Source organism: Rhineura floridana, chromosome 6, assembly GCF_030035675.1.
Source record: "Rhineura floridana isolate rRhiFlo1 chromosome 6, rRhiFlo1.hap2, whole genome shotgun sequence".
NCBI lineage: Eukaryota > Metazoa > Chordata > Lepidosauria > Squamata > Rhineuridae > Rhineura > Rhineura floridana.
In genome coordinates, this window is record NC_084485.1 from 49,310,848 (window position 1) to 49,332,544 (window position 21,697).

The window sequence follows — 21,697 nt, forward strand, 5'->3', positions numbered from 1 at the left end:
CCCTGGGCTCCTTCTGGGAAAAAGGGCACGATATGCATTTAATAAATAAATAAAATAAAAACAATATTGTAGAGTTCGAAAAGGTTAGAGAAGGGCAACCAAAATTATCAAGTAGATGGAGTGACACCCCTATGAGGAAAGGTTGCAGCATTTGGGGCTTTTTAGTTTAGAGAAAAGACAAGTAAGAGGTGACATGATAGAAGTGTATAAAATTATGCAGGGCATGGAGAAAGTGGATAGAGAAAAGTTTTTCTCCCTTTCTCACAGCATTAGAACAGCGCATAGTTAAACTATGGAATTCACTCCTGCAAGAGGCAGAGATAGCCACCAACTTGGATTAGACAAATTCATGGAGCATATGGCTATACATGGTTACTACCCATAATGGCATGCTCTGCCTCCATGATCGGAGGTGGTATGCTTCTGAATACCAGTTGCTGGAAACCTCAGGAGAGGAGAGTGCTCTTGCAATCAGGTCCTGCTTGTGGGTTTCCCACAGGGATCTGGTTGGCCACTGTGAGAACAGAATGCAGGACTAGATGGGCCATTGGCCTGATCAAGCTGGTTTCTACTTATGTTATGATCTGCTCTATTGGGGTGCAACATGGTGTTTTGGTGAGACAGTTGCAGATGGTAGAGATATATACAATATCAGTCCAAAAACCTCCCTGTGCTCTTACAAAAGTATATCCGCTTTCCATAACCTAGTGCCCTCCAGAGGTTTTGGACTACAACTCTGAGGAAGCTCTGAGGTTCCTGTATCTTTCCTGTACATCTCCACTACAGGTGTGAAAGTAGCTCAGGGAGGGTAATTTTAAGCTGAAAAGCAACTAAAGCTTTTAACAGCTTCTTTTTAAGGCCCTGGTTTTGAGCAGTAGACAGGGAACATATTCCAGAAGAAAGGCACCCTAATGTCCTAGTAAGCCCATGGGTCTGGGGATACAGACTCTAGAGGCACCAGATGCAGACCCTAAAACTAGGCCACAGCCCATCCACAGCCTCTCAAAATGAAACCCCAAACCAGAACTCCCTGGGGCACAATAAGGATGGGTGTTGGAGGAGGCAGCCCAGGCTGTTATTCCTGAGCCTCTTGGCTAGGGATGGAAGGGTCTTTCAATTTCAGTTCCCTCAGTTTCTCATTTTTCCAATCTTAAAAATTCAGTTTTCCACTTTTCTTATGCAATTTATGAACATAAAAAAACCTCATGAAAATTCTTCAGCATTTTGGCAAATGTTTGCTAAAAACACTTTTTTATGCAGTTTAGATGAATATTTTTGCAAGCAATTTCTCCTTATGTAATGCATTTTTGTATGTTTTTCACTAATATATTCATTTTGATACACATTTCCCCCTAACACATGCATTTAAAAAAAAACATTGGCTGAAGAATTGCATTGCAAAATTCAGATAAGGGTGAATTTTGAAGGACTGCTGTGTTTCAGTTCTTATATTGTTTCAGAAAGGCACATTTGATAAATTTGGCTTTAAATGCAAACTGTAATCAGCTTTCTTCCGCAACCCTACTCCTAGCTATTGTTGGAGGCCATAGCTATGAAGCCATGCAGCCTTCCCTGTGCCATGTAAACTAATCTCCTGCCCTGAGGTGCAGTGGAGGATGCTGTCCTGTTGCCAATGCTGAAGTAAAATTCAACTGCCGGTCCAATCAGCTTCTGTGTGTGGAATGAGGGAAGCGCCATCTTGCCCTTGTCCTTAGGCAAAATGTCATGAGCTAGCTTTCTGCTTGAATCCCCAAGGATGCATTAGGGTCAACCTGAAGGTCCTCCCAATTTCTACCTCCTGCCTGGCAAGGAGGAGAAAAGAGGTAAATTATTAGCCAAAAATAGTGTTAGGTAGGGGTGGGAAGCATGTGACCCCCAAAATGTTGTTGGACCCAATTCTCATCAGCCCAGTCAGCATAGCTAATAGTCAGGAATTATGGGAGCTGTAGTCCCAACAATTTATGGAGGACCATAGGTTTGCCACCTCTGCTGTAAACACTCGGAAGCTAACACTACACTAGATAAAAATGAAGCATTCTGAGCAGACATGAACACAGAATTTCTGTGACCAGACTGCAAATGGAAGCAGACAACTGAACCTTGGGAGTAGAAAATGTATCTTGGGTGATGGAACATCTGAGAAGTCTACAGCCGAGTCAAACTTTATATGTTCTTTACTTATCAGCAGTAGAAGTTCCATAGAGCATCAAAACCCAGCCTTTTTCGCAACTCTGTATGAGCTGTAATTATTATCCAGGAGTCGGACAATTTTTTAAAAAAAATGACCTTTTGCAGGGGTAGTTGAAGGTTGGCAACTACCAACCTTCCAACAGCCTTTCCAACAATAATGATATAGTATTGCATGGTTAAATCTGTTTTTAATTTGCTTATGTATTTTTATCATATTTTTTTCTTGGTTGTAAATTGCTCCAGGGCTTTTATTTTTAGTGGGAAGTGATATGTTGACTTAATAAACCTGACCCTAAACAAAAATGAAATGAAAACTAAAAAGACTTTTGATTCAACTGCAGAAAAGCCCCTTTCAGTCCACAAAGACTATGAAGATCGTTTTTCTCTCTCTCTAAATTCAACTGGACACACTCGAGTTGCTCTATACACCAGATCAGATAACGTCAGTGTGGTTTCCTGGGCTTTTGGGTGTTGTGCTAGCTGCAGTTATGAAATAGGTTTATGTGTTTTGAAATGGGTCCCTTTCTGCTATTGCATCCTTGCATTCTTCTCTCTCTGGATCTGTCCTAAATGCAAGGGTGCAAGGTATAGGGTTTTGAGGCAATCTTGATCTCTCAGCAGTGTGACCTTCCGCCAGCTAAATAAGCAACTCCCAACAGAAAGCTTGCCAGTTTAGAACTGTAAATCTTCATATAGGCCCTGGACCAATGCCTGGATGCAGTCCAATAAACTGTGTTTGAATCCTGGGAAGATGGAGGCTCTGAGGGTAGGCCAGTTGCCTGTTCTGGATGGGGTTGCTATCTCTCTAAAGGAGTAGGTATGTAGCTTGATGGGACTCCCAGATATGTCTTTGACATTACAGGCCCAAATGACCTTGGTGACTAGGAGTGTCTGGTACGCCAGTTATGGCCATATTTGGATCGGGATAGCTTGGCCAATGTAGTCCATGCATTGGTAACCTCAAGATCAGATTACAATGCGCTCTATGTGAAGCTATCCCTGGGCCCAGTTCATAAGCTCCAGCTAGCACAGAATGCAGTGGTTAAACTGCTAATGGGGATAGATAGCCAACAGCATGCATCACCTTTGCTAAAACATCTACATTGGCTGCCCATATGCTACCGGGCCAGGTTTAGGTTTCTTTTATTAAAGGAGGAAGCAAATATATTAAAACAGTTGATATTGTTCAGATAGTCACTTTAAATATGTCTGATTTACTTTGCAATTTTAGGGAAGTTTCCTATAGGAAATCATTCTCTTTTGCTTCTGTTTCTGTGAATATGTGAACTACTGCAACACTTTGCAACACTAAAAAAAAAGCTCCAAAAACCATTGTGGAATAATGGCACTGACTATTCTTCAGAATAGTTTCCAATGGACATGAGGAGTGTCTCAGTTTGCACAAGATAAAACAGTGGGAGGTGAAATATATTCTAGCAAAATTCTAGGTGTACTCTATGTTTTTAATTGACCATGCCCACCTCTCCTTAAATGGAGTAGTTTAAACATAGCAGGCTGAAAACATGCATCTTGGGCAGGCCAAGCTTGTTTTTTTCCAACAGCTAGAGCCATTGCTTAAGTAGTAACATATTGTAATCAGTCTGATTTTACATCAAACTGCAGTTTCAGATTCAACTGTTAATGTGCCCAAAATAGAAATAGAACATAACCTCCAGTTTGAAAGAAAAAAGACTACCTTCACCATCATATGACATCGACCAATTAAAAAGGCTTTGAAATTAATAAAAATAAATTTGATACAGGTTTCTAGCATGAATAATGAGAGAAATAAAATTTTCTAGATTAGATTCTCTGTAGAAACAATACTAACACATGAATGAAGCGAAGTAAGAAGAACACCAACAAACATACAAAAATGTAATTCTCCGTCTTTGGAGATGACAGGTATCACTACCACTCACCATATTCTCAGAGGCACATGTTACCAAATTCTTCCAAGCTACACAGGAAGTGGATTGGACTGTGAAAAACCAACCCAAATTGTGTTTGCATTTTGACAAATTTGTAGGGCAGTACAATAACTCAGAGAGAAGGTCAGGTCTCTTCTCCTGGTGCATTCACTATAGCTGCCCAATTTCCCTGCTTTTTAAATTTTGATAGAAAGATTTGTTGGCTATAGGTACATTCTTAAAGTGCAAGGTTTTTTGCCTATTAGTGAATATTTATATGAGGTGGGGAGTGTGCTTACATGTTTTTCTCTATATACATGGTTTGCCTTTGTAAAAGGCATATACGCAAATCCCCAATTGCTATTCATAAGAGAGTGTTAGGGTGGCCACTTACACATCACCAAAAAGAGGGCACACATATGTGCAGAATTTGCATATGCTAATTTATGCATATAGGTGCACATTTAGAAATAATTACAACAATTTAGATAGAAATACAATACCTCACATCATAGCGGGGAAGTCTGTGACCAGGTGACCTGTGTGCCTGCTCGGTCTGCTTTCAAGGCCCCTCCTGCTCTCCCTTCTTCTGGTTCTTTATCTTTACATTGGACCTGGACTGAACAGAGATAGAGATCTGTACTCTGTAAAGTAGGGGGCCACTCTAGGGAGAATGTGCAATTTGGGGAATAATTTACAAGGCAATTTAAAATCGGTGCTGTCCCACAGACCTCTTCATGCTCGCATAAGGCCCTTTACTGAAGAAAATTGTGAGGAAGTTCAGCCAGTATGAGTCTATGGGTGAGGCTATTTGTGTGTGTGTGTGTATTTTATTGGGACAGGTCAGCAGGAGCAGCAGGAGGGACAGCTCCGGGTTAGCGGCTGCCTTTTAGATGTTTGTGGCCTCCTCAGCTACCCTTAGCTGCTTCCTCTTGATGCTGCTGAGTTCCCCTTTTTCTGTGGCCTGACATTCCGATTCTGCAGCTCTACTCTGTAAAACGCGGGGTTTAGGCAGCAGGATGCCTGAGGTAATCTCTGTCCAGGACTTCATCTCCCAGACCCAAGAGGATCTGAACTCTCCAACCACCTCCTCCTTCACCAGCCACATGGGCAAATGCAGGAGCACTGTTTGCAGCCTAGAGGAGGTAAGAGAGGGAGCAAGGAAGTAGATGAACTGCTGTGGGGCTGAAGCCCAAAGGGGAGAGGGATTTGGGATCCTGTGAAGAGAATTCGCTGATGAGTCTTCCTCACTCTGTGTATGGAAACAGAAAGCCAGGAACTTTCCTCCACAGTCTCAGCAAACTGAGGAGCAAAAATTGGGGTGTATTTATTTTTATATGTTCAAGGATTTGTACCTCATGTTTTGTTCAAAAGGAGAAGTTCAATGCTGCTGGGATAATGCCCAATAAAATTCAACAGAAAACAACAAATTGCCATAGAGAGCTTGAAAAATAAAATAGCATAAGAGGAACAAATGCAAAAAAAGGCCACCCATCCAATGAAATAAATAGAAACTGTCCCTTCTAAACAGTCAGTATTGATTTGTCTTCTAAAAATGACTGAAGGGCCAAACTTACAAGGGAGTCTGGTTATTTATTACATTTATATTCCACCTTTCCCCCAAAGAGCTCAAGGTAGTGTATACGGTCCGTTCTCCCCCTCCCTATTTTATCCTCACAACAACTCTGTGAGGTAGGTTAGGCTGAGAGCCTGTGACTGGCCCAAGTTCACCCAGTGAGCTTCATGGATGAGTGGGGATTGAACCCTGTCTCCCAAGTCCTGTTCAAACACACTAACCACTGTTCTACACAGTTTTGAAGGAAAGGGTTCCATAGCAGAGCCCCTACATTGTACCTTTTCAGATTTCACCTCAGAGACAGAAAGAATCCATAGCAGGGGCTCATCCATGGGTGGCAAGGTCACCTGGACAGCACTTCCTAAGATATGCTAAGACATGCCCCTTTGGAATAGTGACCTAGGAAGCGGAAATTATTTTTAAATTATTCTCATTCCTATTTATTGACTTGGTGTGGCTTAAGTCCTTGCACTCAGCAACTCTGGCTTTAGTAGAAGACTAGCAGGCAAGGCAATCCTATACCCAGTGGTATATGAGTAAGCCTCATTGAAATCAATGGGACAAAAAGGCATGTATAGGATTGCACTGTTAAAATAAATAAATAAGGCCCCCTGTTTGTGTGATGTGGCCTTGTGCTTTGCTCTGATACTAAATGAGCCACATAGTACTTACAGTGTATAGGAAAAGCAGTATGGCTCAGTGGCAATAGAGCATATCCTTTGTATTCAAAAGGTCCTAGGTTCAGTCCCCAGCATCTCCAGGTAGACCCCTATCTGAAGCCCTGCAGAGCTCTGCCAGACAGTGTTGTCAACACTGAGCCCGACAGACCAATGGTCTGACTAGTTAGACCGATAAGGCAGTGTGCTGAGTTCCTACAGGGCACTCTTTCAAAATGCAAGATGACTTGTAGCTATCTTTGCAGGAGTATTGGAGGCATCATTAAATTCTTCCTTGACTGTAACTTTAAACCACTTCTGCCCTTCTCACCTTCTCATTTCTTCTTTTGGAATATGTTGCATATCCATTCCTTCAGTTTCCAAATACTAAACTCATTTTTAGAGTTGAATGCAGACACCAGGATGCCTGATCAAGCTTTGTATAATGCCATTTAGCAGAACCTGAAATAGTAAAAGCCATTTAGGGCAGCATGTTAAAATGAAATTAAAAGTTAGAAACAGGAAACCATTCAGAAATACGAATCATGTCAAGGCTAAAAAGAAAAGTTTGCACATCAGGAAACGGAAATGTTGCATGAATTCAAACAGTATGAGTAAGAGGTAGGAATACCCAAAGCAATATCCGGACTTTGAAAAGAGCAAGTTTAGAACGTCAAGGAATGATGAGGATTTAGCAGGAGCACTGAAACCAACTAAAACATCACAAAGCTTTTGAGTTATCCAGAATTTTTCTTAACCCTGGATATTAAGCGAAACAAATGTGAGAAGAGGGTAGAAAACTGGTCATGGAATTGAAACCCAACATAATTTGTTTTCCAAAAAATAGGGGAGTGACCATTATTTTATTTTAATTGAAGCAGTCTTTGGTACAACCTGAAATCTGTTTTGCACCTCAAAAAGTCCAATCTTGTCATGTATAAGAATGTTTGCATATTGATTTACTTTGTTTCGATTTGGAGGATCACAGCACATGCTTAGAACATCTCTCTTTTTTAATGCTTTTAGGCTTTGGATTCAGATCGAACTGTTCTGCAAAAAATGAGGAAAGCAGTGAAAGCAGAGCACACAGCTGGACAAGGTCAGACAATGAATGGGGATGTGATATGCATAGGGATGGGGAGAAAGTTCAATTCACTTCACGTTTAAAGCCAAATCTATCAAATTTGCACTGTCCAAAACAATATGAGTGATGGCCACCAACTTGGATCATTTCAAAAGATGATTAGATAAATTCATGGAGGATAACAGTATCAAACGCTACTAGCCACAATGGCTATGTTCTGCCTTGACATTCGGAGGCAGTCTGCTTCTGAATACCAGTTGCTGGAAACCACAGGGGAAAGAGTGCTCTTGTGCTCAGGTCCTGCTTGTGTGGTTCTCATGGGCATCTGGTTGGTCTCTATGACAACAGGATGCTGGACTAGATGGGCCATTGGCCTGATCCAGCAGGCTTTTCTTATGTTCTTATGAGAACCAAAACACAGTTATCCTGCAAAATTCACACTTATCTGAAGTTTGCAATGCAGTTCTCCAAACAAACAATGGTTACCAAAAAAAGCATATGTTGGAAATTGCTTGCAAAAATGTATACATTAATAAAAACTTCATACGAAAATGTGTTTACTAGGAGAAATTTGCACTACAATGCTGAAGAATTGTCATGAGTTTTTTTTAAAAAATCACAAATGGCTGCAGAACTGTGAAGAACTGGGTATAGCTCTTTTCATGTTTGAGAACAATCATAATCCCTCTCTGGTGCATACAAAATTGGTGTCTTTTTTGCCGATGGCGGCCCAGATAGAGGTCACTAAGTGATGGCAATTTTCAGTTGTCCCTTTGAAAAGAGATTGGTAGTCTACAGTATGCAACACCATAGGGTATTGAGAAGTGAACCTAAATATGGCTGATTTGATAGTGAGTTATATAAATGGAAATAAAGGAACTGCCTCACCCTCCTCTGATGCATGCCTCTCTTTGGAGAGGTTATTTGAGTAATATATTCCTAGCAAGGAGTAATCCATGATCATGAGGTGACAGGGATACACTATATGTTTTTAGTACTGTATTTTCTGTGTGACATACTTAACTGTATGTCGTTCTGGTTATTTTCCTTTACATGTGCATGTGTTGCTTATTTGCTTGTTCACACAAAATTATAAATAAAACTAAAAATAAATGTGGAGAACTGAATGTAAGATTGGAAAAATTAGAAGCTGAAATAACTGAAATCAACAGCGACTTCCATCCCTAGAGTAGGGTTGCCTACTCTAGAGGTCTTGAGGAGTTTTCTACACCTTTAAGGGTTACTTAAAATGGCTTATTATTCCCAGTGCCTGTTTACTATTTTAGGGCTCACTTTTGTTTCAGAAAGGTATACATGAACATTCAAACAACTTTTTGTTTCTGCAGATCTCATTAGCCATTTAGAAACTCGTATTGTTGCCCAGGAGAGGTTTTCAGGGAACTGTCTCAGAAACAATGATGAAAAGTTGGCTGAAGCCTTTATCACCTCTGCTTCATTCTCACGGGAGCTGCTGGATGCTGTCAAGAGCCTGGTATAAAAATGTTCTCTGTACCTACAGATTTGTCAGAAAATCAGAAGTATGATGATAGGAACTTGGCTAACCACGTCAACCTTCCCTTCTGGCCCCTAGGAGAAGAATAAAGACCCTGGGATAATGCCAAAAGATTACTGTCTCAAACCTGTCCTTCACCAGGGATTATCCCTCCTGACACCCCACGCTTGGTTCAGGAAATCCCCACCCAGCAGGATGCTTTCATCAGCCTGGGTCAGATATGCTCTCTGCACCACAAGCTTTAGCCATTCCACCTTTTGTCCCACCCAAAAGGTGACCACTGATGTGCCCTGTTAGCACAATAGGATGTAGGTACAGGAACTAAATAGGACCCTGATATGGTAGCAAATATGACCACGCAGGAATTTAAATAAACAAAATAACTTTATTAAAAAATAAGGTGTTAAATAGTGTATTGACGTATAGTCCCTATCTTTCCTACCTGTCCTACCTCCCTCTAACTAATATGTAATCCACCCTTTACCACCAAGCTCATTCTCACAACGCAAACTCCCTCCTTCCACTCCAAATCGCAACAACAGAACTCCTGTCAAAATCAAGTGTCTTTTATTCAAACCTCCCTTAGAACTCTCACTCACACACCCCTCCCACCTGGCAGTCTTACATCACTCATACTTCCAGGCATTCCATTAACTCCTTCATACCTGTAACACATTTAATAACAGTTCCCAATAAGTGATTTTGTTACAATTACCTTGCCTTTACTCACTGAAATTAGGCATGCTAATATGCATACAGCCTGATTCCTGTTGCGCTGTGTGCAATTGTGTGTGCTTAATTTAGTTTAAAACAACACCAGGGCAGCAGAGTAACAGCAGATGTTGAAATGCGAGTGTGCCAGCGTGTGCACGCGTTTACAGGCTTTTACCCTGCATCAGCATCACTGAGACTTGAGACTTAGTAAAATAAGAAAAGCTACTTTATTTATAGAAATACATAGTAGATAGAAAAGCAAACTTAGTTCTAACTAACTAGCTAAGTTGGAGGCATAACGCCCAGGTACAGGAGTTAGCCTCATGACTTGGAGAGGGCAGAGTCAAAGGAATGTCTCCTCTCTCCCCGACTGTCAGAGAAGAATGGAATGGAAAGGGCGGAAGGAGGAGGGGCAGGTAAGCTTCCCTAAAGACGTCACAGTCTAGCAACAGGAGGAAGTCAGTCAAAGCATCACAGGTAAAGGTAAACAAGCCTATCCATCTGGAGGACCCTAGCTCTATCTTCCCTCTGGAGCACAAACAAAAAGGAGTTGTTCTTGCCCCACTTCCAACAATTCTTTTTTGACAAGCTAAAATCACAGTGTAATCATTTGTATTAGTTTTACTTTATTTTATTTATTTATTTATTACATTTATATACCGCCCCATAGCCGAAGCTCTGTGGGCGGTTTACAGCAATTAAAAACATTAAAAAGAAATATACAAATTTTAAAACACAAAAAACAATTTAAAAGCACAATTTAAATTTTTTAAAAAACAATTTAAAAACACATTTTAAACATTTATTTCCCTCCCCACCTTTAAGTTAAAATCTGATCTCCAAAGGTGGCTTACAATAAAAACTATAAATAGAATGCACATTTCTATAAGCACCAAAATACCAATGAAGCATCAGGATAAACCGCCACTAAAAAACAAGACAAGCTAAAAACAAACCAATTGCTGTGTCATTCAAAGCTTAGGGAAGTGCTCCTCCAGACGACCTGTTTACTGAGCACTCATCCTGATTTGCTTGCAGAAGCAAAGTTTATATAGAGGTTAGGCCATGTCTGGTCTTTATTGAGCATTTGTTCTGATTTGTTTGTGGCAGTGGCATACCTAGCATATTTAACACCCAGAGCGGATCATTTTTTAACACCCCCTCCTCTTAATACTCCCCTCCCACCAAGACCCTCTGCAATTTTGAAGTGGTCCTTGGAGGGAAAGGTTTGGGAACCCCTGTGCTAGATTCCCCCCCCCCCCATGAACTACAAACAAACATGTTTAAAAGTGGAAACATTTGACTCCTCTCTACTGGCATTCCCACAGTAACAACCTCAATGTGATTCCTGCTGCCGACCTCAAAACTGTCTTGGAATTTATTTAACAAGCTCCCATCCCGCTTAAACCATGTGAGGGAGGAGCTATTTTATTTGCTTATATGATGGCAACACTGTGCCTAGTGCTTTACAGGGTACAAGAAGAGAGGTCCCTGCACCCAGGAGCTTCCAATCTAAAACTTCCTCTTTCAAATGGGAGGGTGCTCACTGGCATTGTTGATGGGAAGAAGCTGCTGGAGCCAGCCGACCCCGCCGCAGAGCGCCCGCCCGGCCTGGAGCACGTGCTGCAGCCCTGAGGCAAGGTTGGCAGACAGGCCCTGCACATGCAGCCCTGGGCAGGTGGCGTGCAGCTTGCCCTCCAGCTCGTCCAGGGTGCTAGGCGAGCATGCCACCAGCAGCAGGGCCTAGCCGGGCGCCAGCCGCAGGCTAGCAGGCACACCAGGCTCCAGCCCAAGCCCCACGAGGCACCCGTCACGATGCACACGGCTTGGCCCAGGCCATCGCCACCCAGCTCCACCTCCATAGCTGTACGTCCAGCTTCATAATAAACACTCCATCTTGCACCCCCTTATTGACTACACCTGGGGTGCCCCCCCTTGGTATGCCACTGGTTTGTGGTGCAGTTACATAACGAGCATTCATCTTGCTTTACTTGCAGGGTGTTTTATACACCTTTTCCATTTGTTTATCCCACACTTTGCAGTGCATTTCCCCATCTCTTTCATAACCTCAAAAAGTTTATTTTTTTTTTTAGTGGATTTGTTGTGCTAGGATGACAGTTCACTTTAACTGCGCAAATCTAAATTTCTGGTATCTGCTTGAATCCCTCCTGCAAAATCGCAACAGTCTGGAGGCTGCTGAAATGGTTCATTAAATTCTTGATTAAATGAAAAGCACTCAGTCTCGTGTCATTGGGGTGTGACAGATTTGCTCTGTTTGGGGTAGAAGTCGAAGCATGCTGTCTATGTGAGTGTGTGAGCCTAGCAGTTAAGCTGCACTTTAGCTTTCCTTGAAACAGATGCCATGTCAAAGAGGAGAGAGTTAGCCCCCCCTTCTGGTATTACCACACAGGAAGTTTAGGATTAGGAAATGAGTGTTCAGACAGATAAGATCAGTTAAACAAGTTTCCTTTACTTATAAAACTATTTAAACATTCCATAAGAAAGAATAAAAGTTAACCAGCATACAATCAAAATAAAATCAAGTTAAAGCATTACATTGAAATGAAATGAATTTTTATTGCTCCAAGCCGTAGGCTACCACAATTCATCACATGTAAAAGGGGAAAAATATTAAAATACAAGTCATATTTCAACAAACACAGTTCAACAGCATACAGTAAAGGGACAACAGCACTACATTTCAAATAGAATTTCCTCTCCCGAGTGAAAGATACACTGACCCACCCCATTACTTAGTGAATAAGTATTATAGCCATAATGGCACTGGGGCACAACCCACTGACCCCACAAGGTTTTTTGGGTGGTAAGCAGCGGTAACACAGCCGAAGCTCTGCTCACGGCCAGAGTTCGATTCCAACGGAAGGAGAAAGTTGAATCTCCGGTAAAAGGGGTTGAGGTCCACTCAGCCTTCCATCCATCTGTGGTTGGTAAAATGAGTACCCGGCATATGCTAGGGGGGTAAAGAAAGGCCGGGGATGGAACTGGCAATCCCACCCCATATATATGGTCTGCCTAGTAAATATCACCCTAAGAGTCGGAAACGACTCGCACTATAAGTGCAGGGACACCTTTACCTTTACCTTTGGCTCTTAGTTTCCCTGCAGCTAGAGCAAATTTTGCCACCTGGGTAGTTATAAATGTATTGTTGCCTGCTAGCAGAATACATATCTGCTCCAGGAAAGATCTATTTGACAAGGAGCGAAGGATGTAGGAAAGAAATTTAAGCCTTGGAGACTTGTATAGGGGGCAGCTTAATAAATAATGTAAAATGTCCTCTACTTCACCAGATTCACAAATACAAACTCTTTGATGAGTTGGAATGTTAGAAAATCTCCCATCCAAAAAGCATCGTCTGAAGTCATAAAGCTGTAAATGATTTTCTGAAAGGCGCCGCTGTGAGAAATGTGAAGTACTGCTCCATGCCAAATGTTGTTTTATATAGTGGGTACCAAATAGAAAATAACATTTGGGTTACTGAGTAGAGGTCCCACCGTTTAGAATAAAGATGGATTCTTTCTTTGAACAGCTGTTAAAACATAACAGATCTAAAATCCTGATATATAGCATAAATATAACACATTGATGCAACTTATTTGATGCAGAACTGAGGTACCTTACTTAGTTACCTGGATCTTATCTAGGGATGCACGCATTAGTGAGCCTCTTCTAGGAGAAGACTGATTTGATACTAAAATGCAGGAATATTTATACTAAAAATTTCCTTTGAAGATCACAGATTTATGAAACATTCCTAGCTTAATTGCTGCTTATCATAATTGTCAAAAAATTTTAACTATTCTAAAATATAACAAGATGGTATATTCCTCAATATATCTGAATACATGAAAGAAATATAGTAAATTTCAGCCATGAAATACCATCTTAAATCTCTTAGACATGGGAAGATATCTGGTGTGCATATGAACATAACTCATAAATTGTCAGTTTAGGAATGTTTTTCAGTGTTTATACAAACAACTGTCCAGCTAAGTGGAATCACTTAACAATTTATGATATAGGTAATTAATGGCCTTATTATAGTGTGATTTAATTGCCCCTAATTGATGGTAGTCACTCTGAGATTTTATGCCTTTGAGATAAGCTTGACATTTATGGTTTTATGGCTGGAGATGTTTTAGTGTGGCACCAAAGGTGTTCTGGCATCTATCAGATGCCATGATGATGGGCCCATCATAAATAGACAAAGGGATGCTTATTCCCTGTGTATCAGATTTAATTGTGCCCCATTTGGCTGAGGGGAATTGTTGATGTGAATATTAGGTCTGAGTCCTCCATCATCTCTGGGTCCAGCTAGATTAGAAGTGGGAATATTTGCCACAAGGGCAGGTGAATAGATTGCCAAAGCCAGGGTGCTATTGCTGAAAAGACTGTATCGCTAATCACTCCGGCAGAATCTCTGATGGTGAGAGGACCTGGAACAAAGCCTCCAATGATGATCTCAATTTTTATCTCAAGAGTTTCACAGGCTGTACGTTTCTTGTGAATGTGCCCCTATGTTGCGACAATGGTTGTTAGCCACACTACAGGGAATGTTTTTAAATGAGTGCTGGTCTCTTTGACATGTAAATAACTTCACTACGTTGGAGGCACCTGAACTTCATATGTTTAAATACTATAATGATGTCTTTATTACAACCTTGTAAATAAAACCACACAAGTTACTAGCCTGCAAAAAAGATTACTAGTTTGCTGGGGGATAGTAGAAGAAGAACAAACAACTCTGTTTCTCCTGCAGTAGCCCATTGCATTTCTATGCAGGGCAAAGAAGAGAGGTAGCACATTCTATCCCTTGTCCACAAGCCCACTCACTCACCTGAATGAAATCCCATGCACTTGCCAGCATACTACTGTGGGAGGCAGCATGCCTCTGTATACCAGACTTGTTAGGAATTGCATGTAGGGAGAGTGTGTTGCTGCTCAGGTCCTGCTTGTGGATTTCCCACAGGCATCTGATGTTGGCCAAAGTGAAAACAGTACTGGACTAAATGGATCTTTGGCTTGATCTTGCAGGGTTCTTATGTTCTTTTGTTCAGTTTCTTCATGCCCATGGCTACTAGCCTAGTGCTTAAACACAAGGTTGCTTTATCACATGAAAAGGGAGATGAGGGAATTAGGGTTTTGAAAGTGTCTCCTCCCTCTTCTTAAGTGATCTTGGGGTCCTTTCCGTCACTTCCTCTGAAACTCTAGGGGCAATTGTGATGATTAGAAACAGGATATTAAGTGGCCTACAGCTGGGTTGATTAGTGGATAGGTTTTGTTTATTACCCTATTTGAGGTTGAGAAGGCCAGATTGTGTATGATTGTGATGCCTTCTCTGCAGAATGCTGAATAGGTTGGACTACAGGAAGCTAGGAGGGATATATGATGTAGCACATAGCTGGACTAGATGATCCTTGGGCAGACTCTATTTGTGATATCTACTCTCACGATTTTATAAGGCACAGATCACTGCTTTTCTCAGCATTTTGCTATATCAAATAGACTAAGCTATTTGGTGTTAATGCCTCTAATGCAAAAGGACTTTTGATTTTACTTTACTGAAACTAGCTTGGGCTCTCTAAAACAAGACATTGCCACTGAGGAGATCTTTAAAGCAGAAGGCTTGGATTTGGCTAGGGAGATGATTTAGGAGTTGAGCGTAAAAACACAAGTGATGCTTTTTTTTTTTTGGACCAGCATTCCCTGATTGTTGTTGCTGAATCTGAATATTTTTATTTAGGTTATTACAAAAACAAACAAACCCCTAAATCTCCAGAATTCTCTCTGCTAAATGAAAGCCATTCTGAAAAGGATGTCCTTAACTTTCTTCTTTTTATGGAAATATGAAGTAGCCCTTGGTGCTAGTTTCATGCTAAATTCTTTTTTTCCTAGTTGCTGAGCCTGTATCACAACATTCACTTTTCCCTGGACTCGCTAGTCAAGGGAGACTTTAAAGGGGTGAGTAAATAGATGCTGAAAAACTTGTTTGGCTCTGCAGGGATTACTGTGATACCGGCTAGAATGAAATAACAGAGAGGGAAAAGTAATGGGTTTAATTTCTTCCCCATACAGGGCAGCAGATCAGTTTAGCAATGTGTGTAAATTGCGGGGAGTCTTGAAAGGACTTGGGTAGGAAAGAAGAAATATCACATATGAGATTTATTAAGTGTTGTTGCTTTGTTTCTTGATAGGACTTTAAAAAGCCTTTTGAGAAAGCCTGCAAAGATTATGACAGCAAACTGTAAGTTGGCCCTTTCCTCTTAAGCCAATTATTGCTGCAGTAATTTGAAGTGTCTCTAGCAAATTACATCTACAACACACAGAGCCATTAAGAAACATTGTCTTTTTCTCTGTTTCAGTGCAAAGATAGAGAAAGAAAAACGGGAACTGGCAAAACAGTATGGGATGGTGCGAACGGAGGTTGCGGGAGGGGAGATTGCCGAGGAGGTGGAGAAGGAACGAAGGATGTTCCAATTACACATGTGTGAGGTGACGAAGACGAAAAGGGGCTTCTTCCCATAGCTTGCTATGTAGAAACGATCTGTCTCTGTGTGTGTACCACCGCATGTTTAAACATGACACTGTCTGTTTCCCTATATGGGAGACAGAGCTATATCAGAAGGTGTGTTTTATTTTTAAAAAAATGCAGACTTGTTTGTCTTACACAGAATAAAGAAAGCACTGCTGAACTCCATCTCACAAGCAGGGCAATTGTAAGCCAAGCAGATAAAGTTTTCCTAGGAACTTATTTCCTGTTAAAGAGCTTTTTCATCCATTGTTAGTGGAAGGAAACAATGTGTCCTGTATGATATCATGTCCAGCATGGGAAACAATTCTTGCCTTGCTGGGTCCTGATGTAGGGCTTCTGTATACAATAATTTTCATGCAATAAATCTGTTTGCTTCCATTTTGTTTCTATGTAGTCTTTAAGATTGTGGCTCAGTTGCCAGGATATCACATTTCCCTAGAAGTCTTAAAACTTACTGTTTTGTAAGTGGGAAAATGCAAAGCTTCCCCCATATAGTGAACTCCCTTTGATACTGTGTTTGTTAAATGCAATGTGGTTATGTAGGTGCTGCAGGTATCTTAATCGCATACTCATCAGCAGCAATTGAATTTGTTTGCTGCTAGTTATTAGGAAAAGAAGAATTCTCCTAATAGTTGCAAAAATAAGAATTAGTAAATTAGCAGTCATGGATAAATTAAGAGACAATGTAAACATTGTATAGTATCTGCCTTTTAAAGAATTTTTTGGGGGGAAGCAATAGGTTTAAGATATCTAAATACAAAGAGTTGGATCCAGACTTTTTCATGAACAGAAGGGCTCCTTCCATTCGTGGAAGGGACTGAGATTCAGTGGAGTTTCCCACTGGAGAAAAGGAAGGAGGGAGGCAATTTTTGCTAATCCCCTCTTCCTTTGCACCACCTCCTATTCCTCTGATCCTCCAGTTTGGATGGCACTGGGGACTCCTGCAGGAAGGGGCAAACAATGAAAATAGCCTCCCCCAGAACAAGTAGTTTGATCCCTGCCATTGTATTGTTTTGTCTTCTAAGAACAATTGGTGTATAATATTGTTAATTTAACAGATTAATTGTGCTAATAATGAAAGGTACAAAATAAAATTTATGTCATGTAATTTGGGATAAGTATTTTTCTACAAAACAGAAAGAATTAATCACTGCAGAGCATTATTTACCAGTCAGGCAGAGGAGGGATAAGTAAACAAAGCAAAAAATGTAACTCATGTCCCCTTTCCCCTCCAGTATCTAATTAAACTGAATGAGATCAAAACCAAGAAAGGAGTTGACTTGCTGCAGAACAACATCAATCACTGCAACTCCCAGTTCAAGTAAGTGTAATCAGTATTCTCATTCTTCAGTCACAGACTCACAACTTTATTTATCACAAAGATTCCTGAGCACTCAAATATGAACAAATGTATTGTGGCATGAGCTTTTGTAGGTGAATGTTATAGTATTCATTTATTTTTCATATGTATTATTTGTGAGATATGATGTAAGAAGGCATCATTTTCTGTTCCGCTCTGTATTTGTCACATGCAGCACTTCTGTTCCACTACAGTTTGTCTTCTGACAAAAAACTGCATTATTTGACATTGTCCACTGTGCTGTAATTACATAAATTAATTAATTATGTAATTTACAAAGTTACATTGCCATTACATTATTCCACCCTCTTCACTTCAGTGCAAAGGAAGCACAAGGCAAATGGGGGGGGGGAGAAGTAATCAATTTGTATCATTTGTGAAATGAAAGCAACAACAACAGTGGATATACTGATCGTATTCACTGGATCGATTTCTGTTCTGGACATGGGACAAATAAGCCTACACTGGCAATTTCCACTCCTGTTTCTATTTTCATTGGAATTCTCTGACATCCCTAGCGTGAGACCTCTCGCTCGCTCGCTCGCACACACGCACACACGCACACACGCACACACGCACCTTTTTCTTTTGAGGCTGAATCCCACATAACAAAACATTCCTCTCTCCACTTCCGTTATATCTTTACAAGCCTTAAATGTGTTAAGTGTATGCCTACATTAAGTGATTGTGTGTGTGATTCTCTCTCTCTCTTGATTTCGTGCTATAGAACTCTGTCCACGTTTAGTTGTGCCCTTGCTCACTATTGGAATGTGCCCCCTGATGGTTTTCCACAGTGGTAATGCGCCCCTCAGACTCAAAAAGTTTCCCCATCTTTGCATTAAAGGAATTCCAGAATATTCCATAACTCCTGTTCCAGAATATTCTAACTTCTCTAAAATAATAATGACTGCCCTTTACTTTAGGCCAATACGCTAGAAGGAACTTGGGAAAATGATGGGGGAACATAAGAATTGTAATGCAAATAAAATTAAAGTTCCAGGGTGGCCAAGCACTCTCACTGGGTCTCCACAGAATGAGGTGGTAGAATGCCCTGTACCACTTCAGATTGCTTGTGGTGGTGGATACTATATCTGAATGCATACCCTTCAAATAGAATACTAGCACATTATGGAGTACGGTTCTATCACTGCATTTTATCTGCTGGTCAAGAGGTTTTAAGCTAGTGGAGCATCCAGATGTGTGATTCACCATCTTCATTTTGAAATGGCGCAGTCCATTTTACCACCTGCTCCATGTGTAGCCTTGGTCTCTGTCTACAGTAGTGACTAATTCTGCAAGGTGCCTAAGGGCAAAGAAGGAATTAGTTGTCACCACATCTTGTGGTCAGAAGTAAACAGTCTCTGGGAGGCACTATTTCTCTCCACAAAATGAAGCAACATAGACTGACGGCCACAGCAGTGCCATCAGGTCTGGACTTTGGTGCAGAAGTCCATGGTCTCAAATTACCTAAATAACCACACCACTGAGTGGCATTCACTCGGTATGACAAACTCAGGAAAGCCTATGCCTGAATTGGGAACATTATGTTCTACTTTTGTTCCACAATATTTTTTCTGGCAGTTTTTTCCAGGCATGTTTAAAGGCAACAGAAAAGCACAAACAGTTTATAGAGAATCTTACTCCTGAGCTTCAGAGTGTAAGTATGCTTCATCAGTTTCATAATGTATGGGGAAGTTCGAAAGTATGTCCAAGATGGTTTTCAACTATTATTATTTTTGTATCATTCTCATAGCACTTTTTATTGTACAAGGAGCTTAATTTTATTCTTATGTACTAAAGCTGCAATTGTATGCATGCTTATCTGGGATTAAGTGCTACTGTAAACTGTGGGCCTTACTTTGGAATAAACATACTTCAGGGATTGCACTGTACGGCTGCAATTCTACACACACTTTCCATGAAGTAAGTCATATTGAACTCAAAGAAGACAGGTAAAGGATTGCACTGTAAACGATTTATATTCCTTCTATCTTTCATAAAGGAGATCCAATGTAGCTAACAGAATCAAATGAATTAAAAATAAAAAAAATCATTTGTTGTTTGCCACCCTGGGCTCCTTTTGGAAGGTTGGAATATAAATGTAATAAATAAATGAATAAATACATTATAAAAATTACAACACAGTCAAAACAATTTTTGTGCCCTTTAGTCTTCACAACAATGTTGCAACATTTAGAACATTATAAAATGTACAACCTAAAGCAGCTTGCCAGGTAGGGATGAGCTGCTACATTAGCTTCCCAACAGGTGGATGCCATTGCTTACCAGGAAGAAGAGGAGAGAAATGAAGCTGTGGGGAATTCAGTGCAGTACAAATGCACAGGCAGGACCACCAGATTGGTTCTTTTAGTGCGTTTTCACCACACTGAGTTTCACCCAGCTTCACTCCACCCAGTGATCTGCTTCTGAGTATAGTATTATTCAAACAGACTGATAGTTATAGTAGAATTTTTGCACTGGCTTTGAGACATAATCCCTTCTGAAGTCAGCTACAAGGCTGAAAGAATCCCTGGTATATAATGTACTGTAATCTGTGTACCCATACACCAAGAGGAGCAGTGGGGAGGGCTCCATTGGGCCTTATGATGATTTCCTTGCCCCCTCCAATACACAGCCATTTTCCCACTCCAAAGTATTTATATCAGGGATGACATACAAGCACTCTGTGGGCTATTGCTGACCCACAGTGCTGTTTTATCCCCTGGCTAGATAATCAAATTATACAATTTTAACTAGGATACGATGAACATTTATTTCTGCAGTTCTTATGGCAAAGACATTTGTTCTCAAAGGCTGTATATGAGGCAGATATTCCGTGTCATGCCAATCTTTGGATTTTGTTTTTCCTGTCAGCCATGTGATTCAGTGGATGAGCGCCATGATAGTCTGACACAGCCAGATATGCCTTAAAAGTGTAGGCACCTGAATGCCTAAGATGGAACTCTGCAGGAATTATTCTAATATAGGTGGTGGTCAACCATTGTTATTTTAGTCTGTTTTCAAATAATTTGAAATAGTAGGAGCCTTGGCCAGTCCTACAGACCAGGGACTGGGGAATCCATGGCCCTCTAAATGTTGTTGGAGTTGGACTACAACTCCCATTGTCCCTGACTGGCCAAGCTGACTAGGAACTGTTTTGGGAGTTGGAGGGTGACACATTCTCCACTCCTCCTGTATATATATTAAGCTCTTCAGTGTAGAATGAAAAACATGAGAGATATGCTTACTGAAGAAGTTTGGCGGCAGCAGCAGACAGAAAGAACTCCTTTGCCTGATAGAATGTTTGATGTGCTGCCTTTCAGATTAAAGCAAAGCAGGAGGAGGAGAAGAAGCAGCTGTGCTCCCTTCGTGATCAGCTGAAAGCAGCGCTGCAGCTGGAACCAAAAGAGGTAAAACTGACAAGAGAGCAGCTCATTTTGCCTAGGCATAGGGATGGAAGAATCGACCAATTTTGGTTTCTCTGTTTCTCAATCTTGAATTCAGTTTATGAATTTTTATTTTTTAAAAAAATCTACACAAAAATGCATATACATATTTGTGCACATTTCTCCCAATATAGGCATTTTTGTACACATTTTTGCATACTATATGCATTTAGGCAAGCAATTTCTCCTATAATGCATTTTTCATGATATTTCACACACATTTTGTGTGCACACTTTTCCTTAATATACACATTTTTGTATCCTTTTTGTTTGCTTGTTTGCAAACTGCATCACAAAATTCAGAGAAATACAAAATTAGAAAGACAGCTGTCTTTCAGTTTGCATGTTGGTTCAGAAAGTACATATTTGTTGGTCCACATTAAAAGTCTAATGTGCTGGACTCAGAACAGAAGTTCTCTTTCATAAAAGTCATTGATCAGTTGGAATAACTGTTTATAATAATTTTAAGGGTATAGGTTTTTGCACCCTGGGCTATTATTAGAATTGTATTTGATAAAACAGTGAAGTGCTGCAAAATTGGTCTGTTTTCCACCAGGATTCTGTTAGCAAGCCACTGAGGTACAGCATGCACCAGTTGCAGGGAAATAAGCGATATGGCACAGAGAGATCTGGAAGCCTCTTTAAGAAAAGTGATGGGTAAGTGCAACTACTTCAGCCCTGCCAACCGCAAATATATC

At 40.7% G+C, this 21,697-nt stretch overlaps 1 protein-coding gene across 2 annotated transcripts in view; it reads left to right on the forward strand.

Annotated features, from left to right (window-relative positions):
• Positions 1 to 5,090: 5,090 nt before the first annotated feature.
• LOC133387281 (arf-GAP with SH3 domain, ANK repeat and PH domain-containing protein 2-like) overlaps positions 5,091 to 21,697 on the forward strand; it is a 66,624-nt gene continuing 50,017 nt past the window's right edge. For both annotated transcript variants that reach the window (XM_061631756.1, XM_061631755.1), the window contains exons 1-10: positions 5,091 to 5,245; positions 7,359 to 7,431; positions 8,763 to 8,908; positions 15,557 to 15,622; positions 15,856 to 15,905; positions 16,024 to 16,153; positions 17,429 to 17,514; positions 19,135 to 19,210; positions 20,877 to 20,963; positions 21,556 to 21,656. In XM_061631756.1, the coding sequence (XP_061487740.1) occupies positions 5,120 to 5,245; positions 7,359 to 7,431; positions 8,763 to 8,908; positions 15,557 to 15,622; positions 15,856 to 15,905; positions 16,024 to 16,153; positions 17,429 to 17,514; positions 19,135 to 19,210; positions 20,877 to 20,963; positions 21,556 to 21,656 (941 nt within the window). In that variant the 5' untranslated portion in view covers positions 5,091 to 5,119. The remainder of the gene's footprint in view (positions 5,246 to 7,358; positions 7,432 to 8,762; positions 8,909 to 15,556; positions 15,623 to 15,855; positions 15,906 to 16,023; positions 16,154 to 17,428; positions 17,515 to 19,134; positions 19,211 to 20,876; positions 20,964 to 21,555; positions 21,657 to 21,697) is intronic.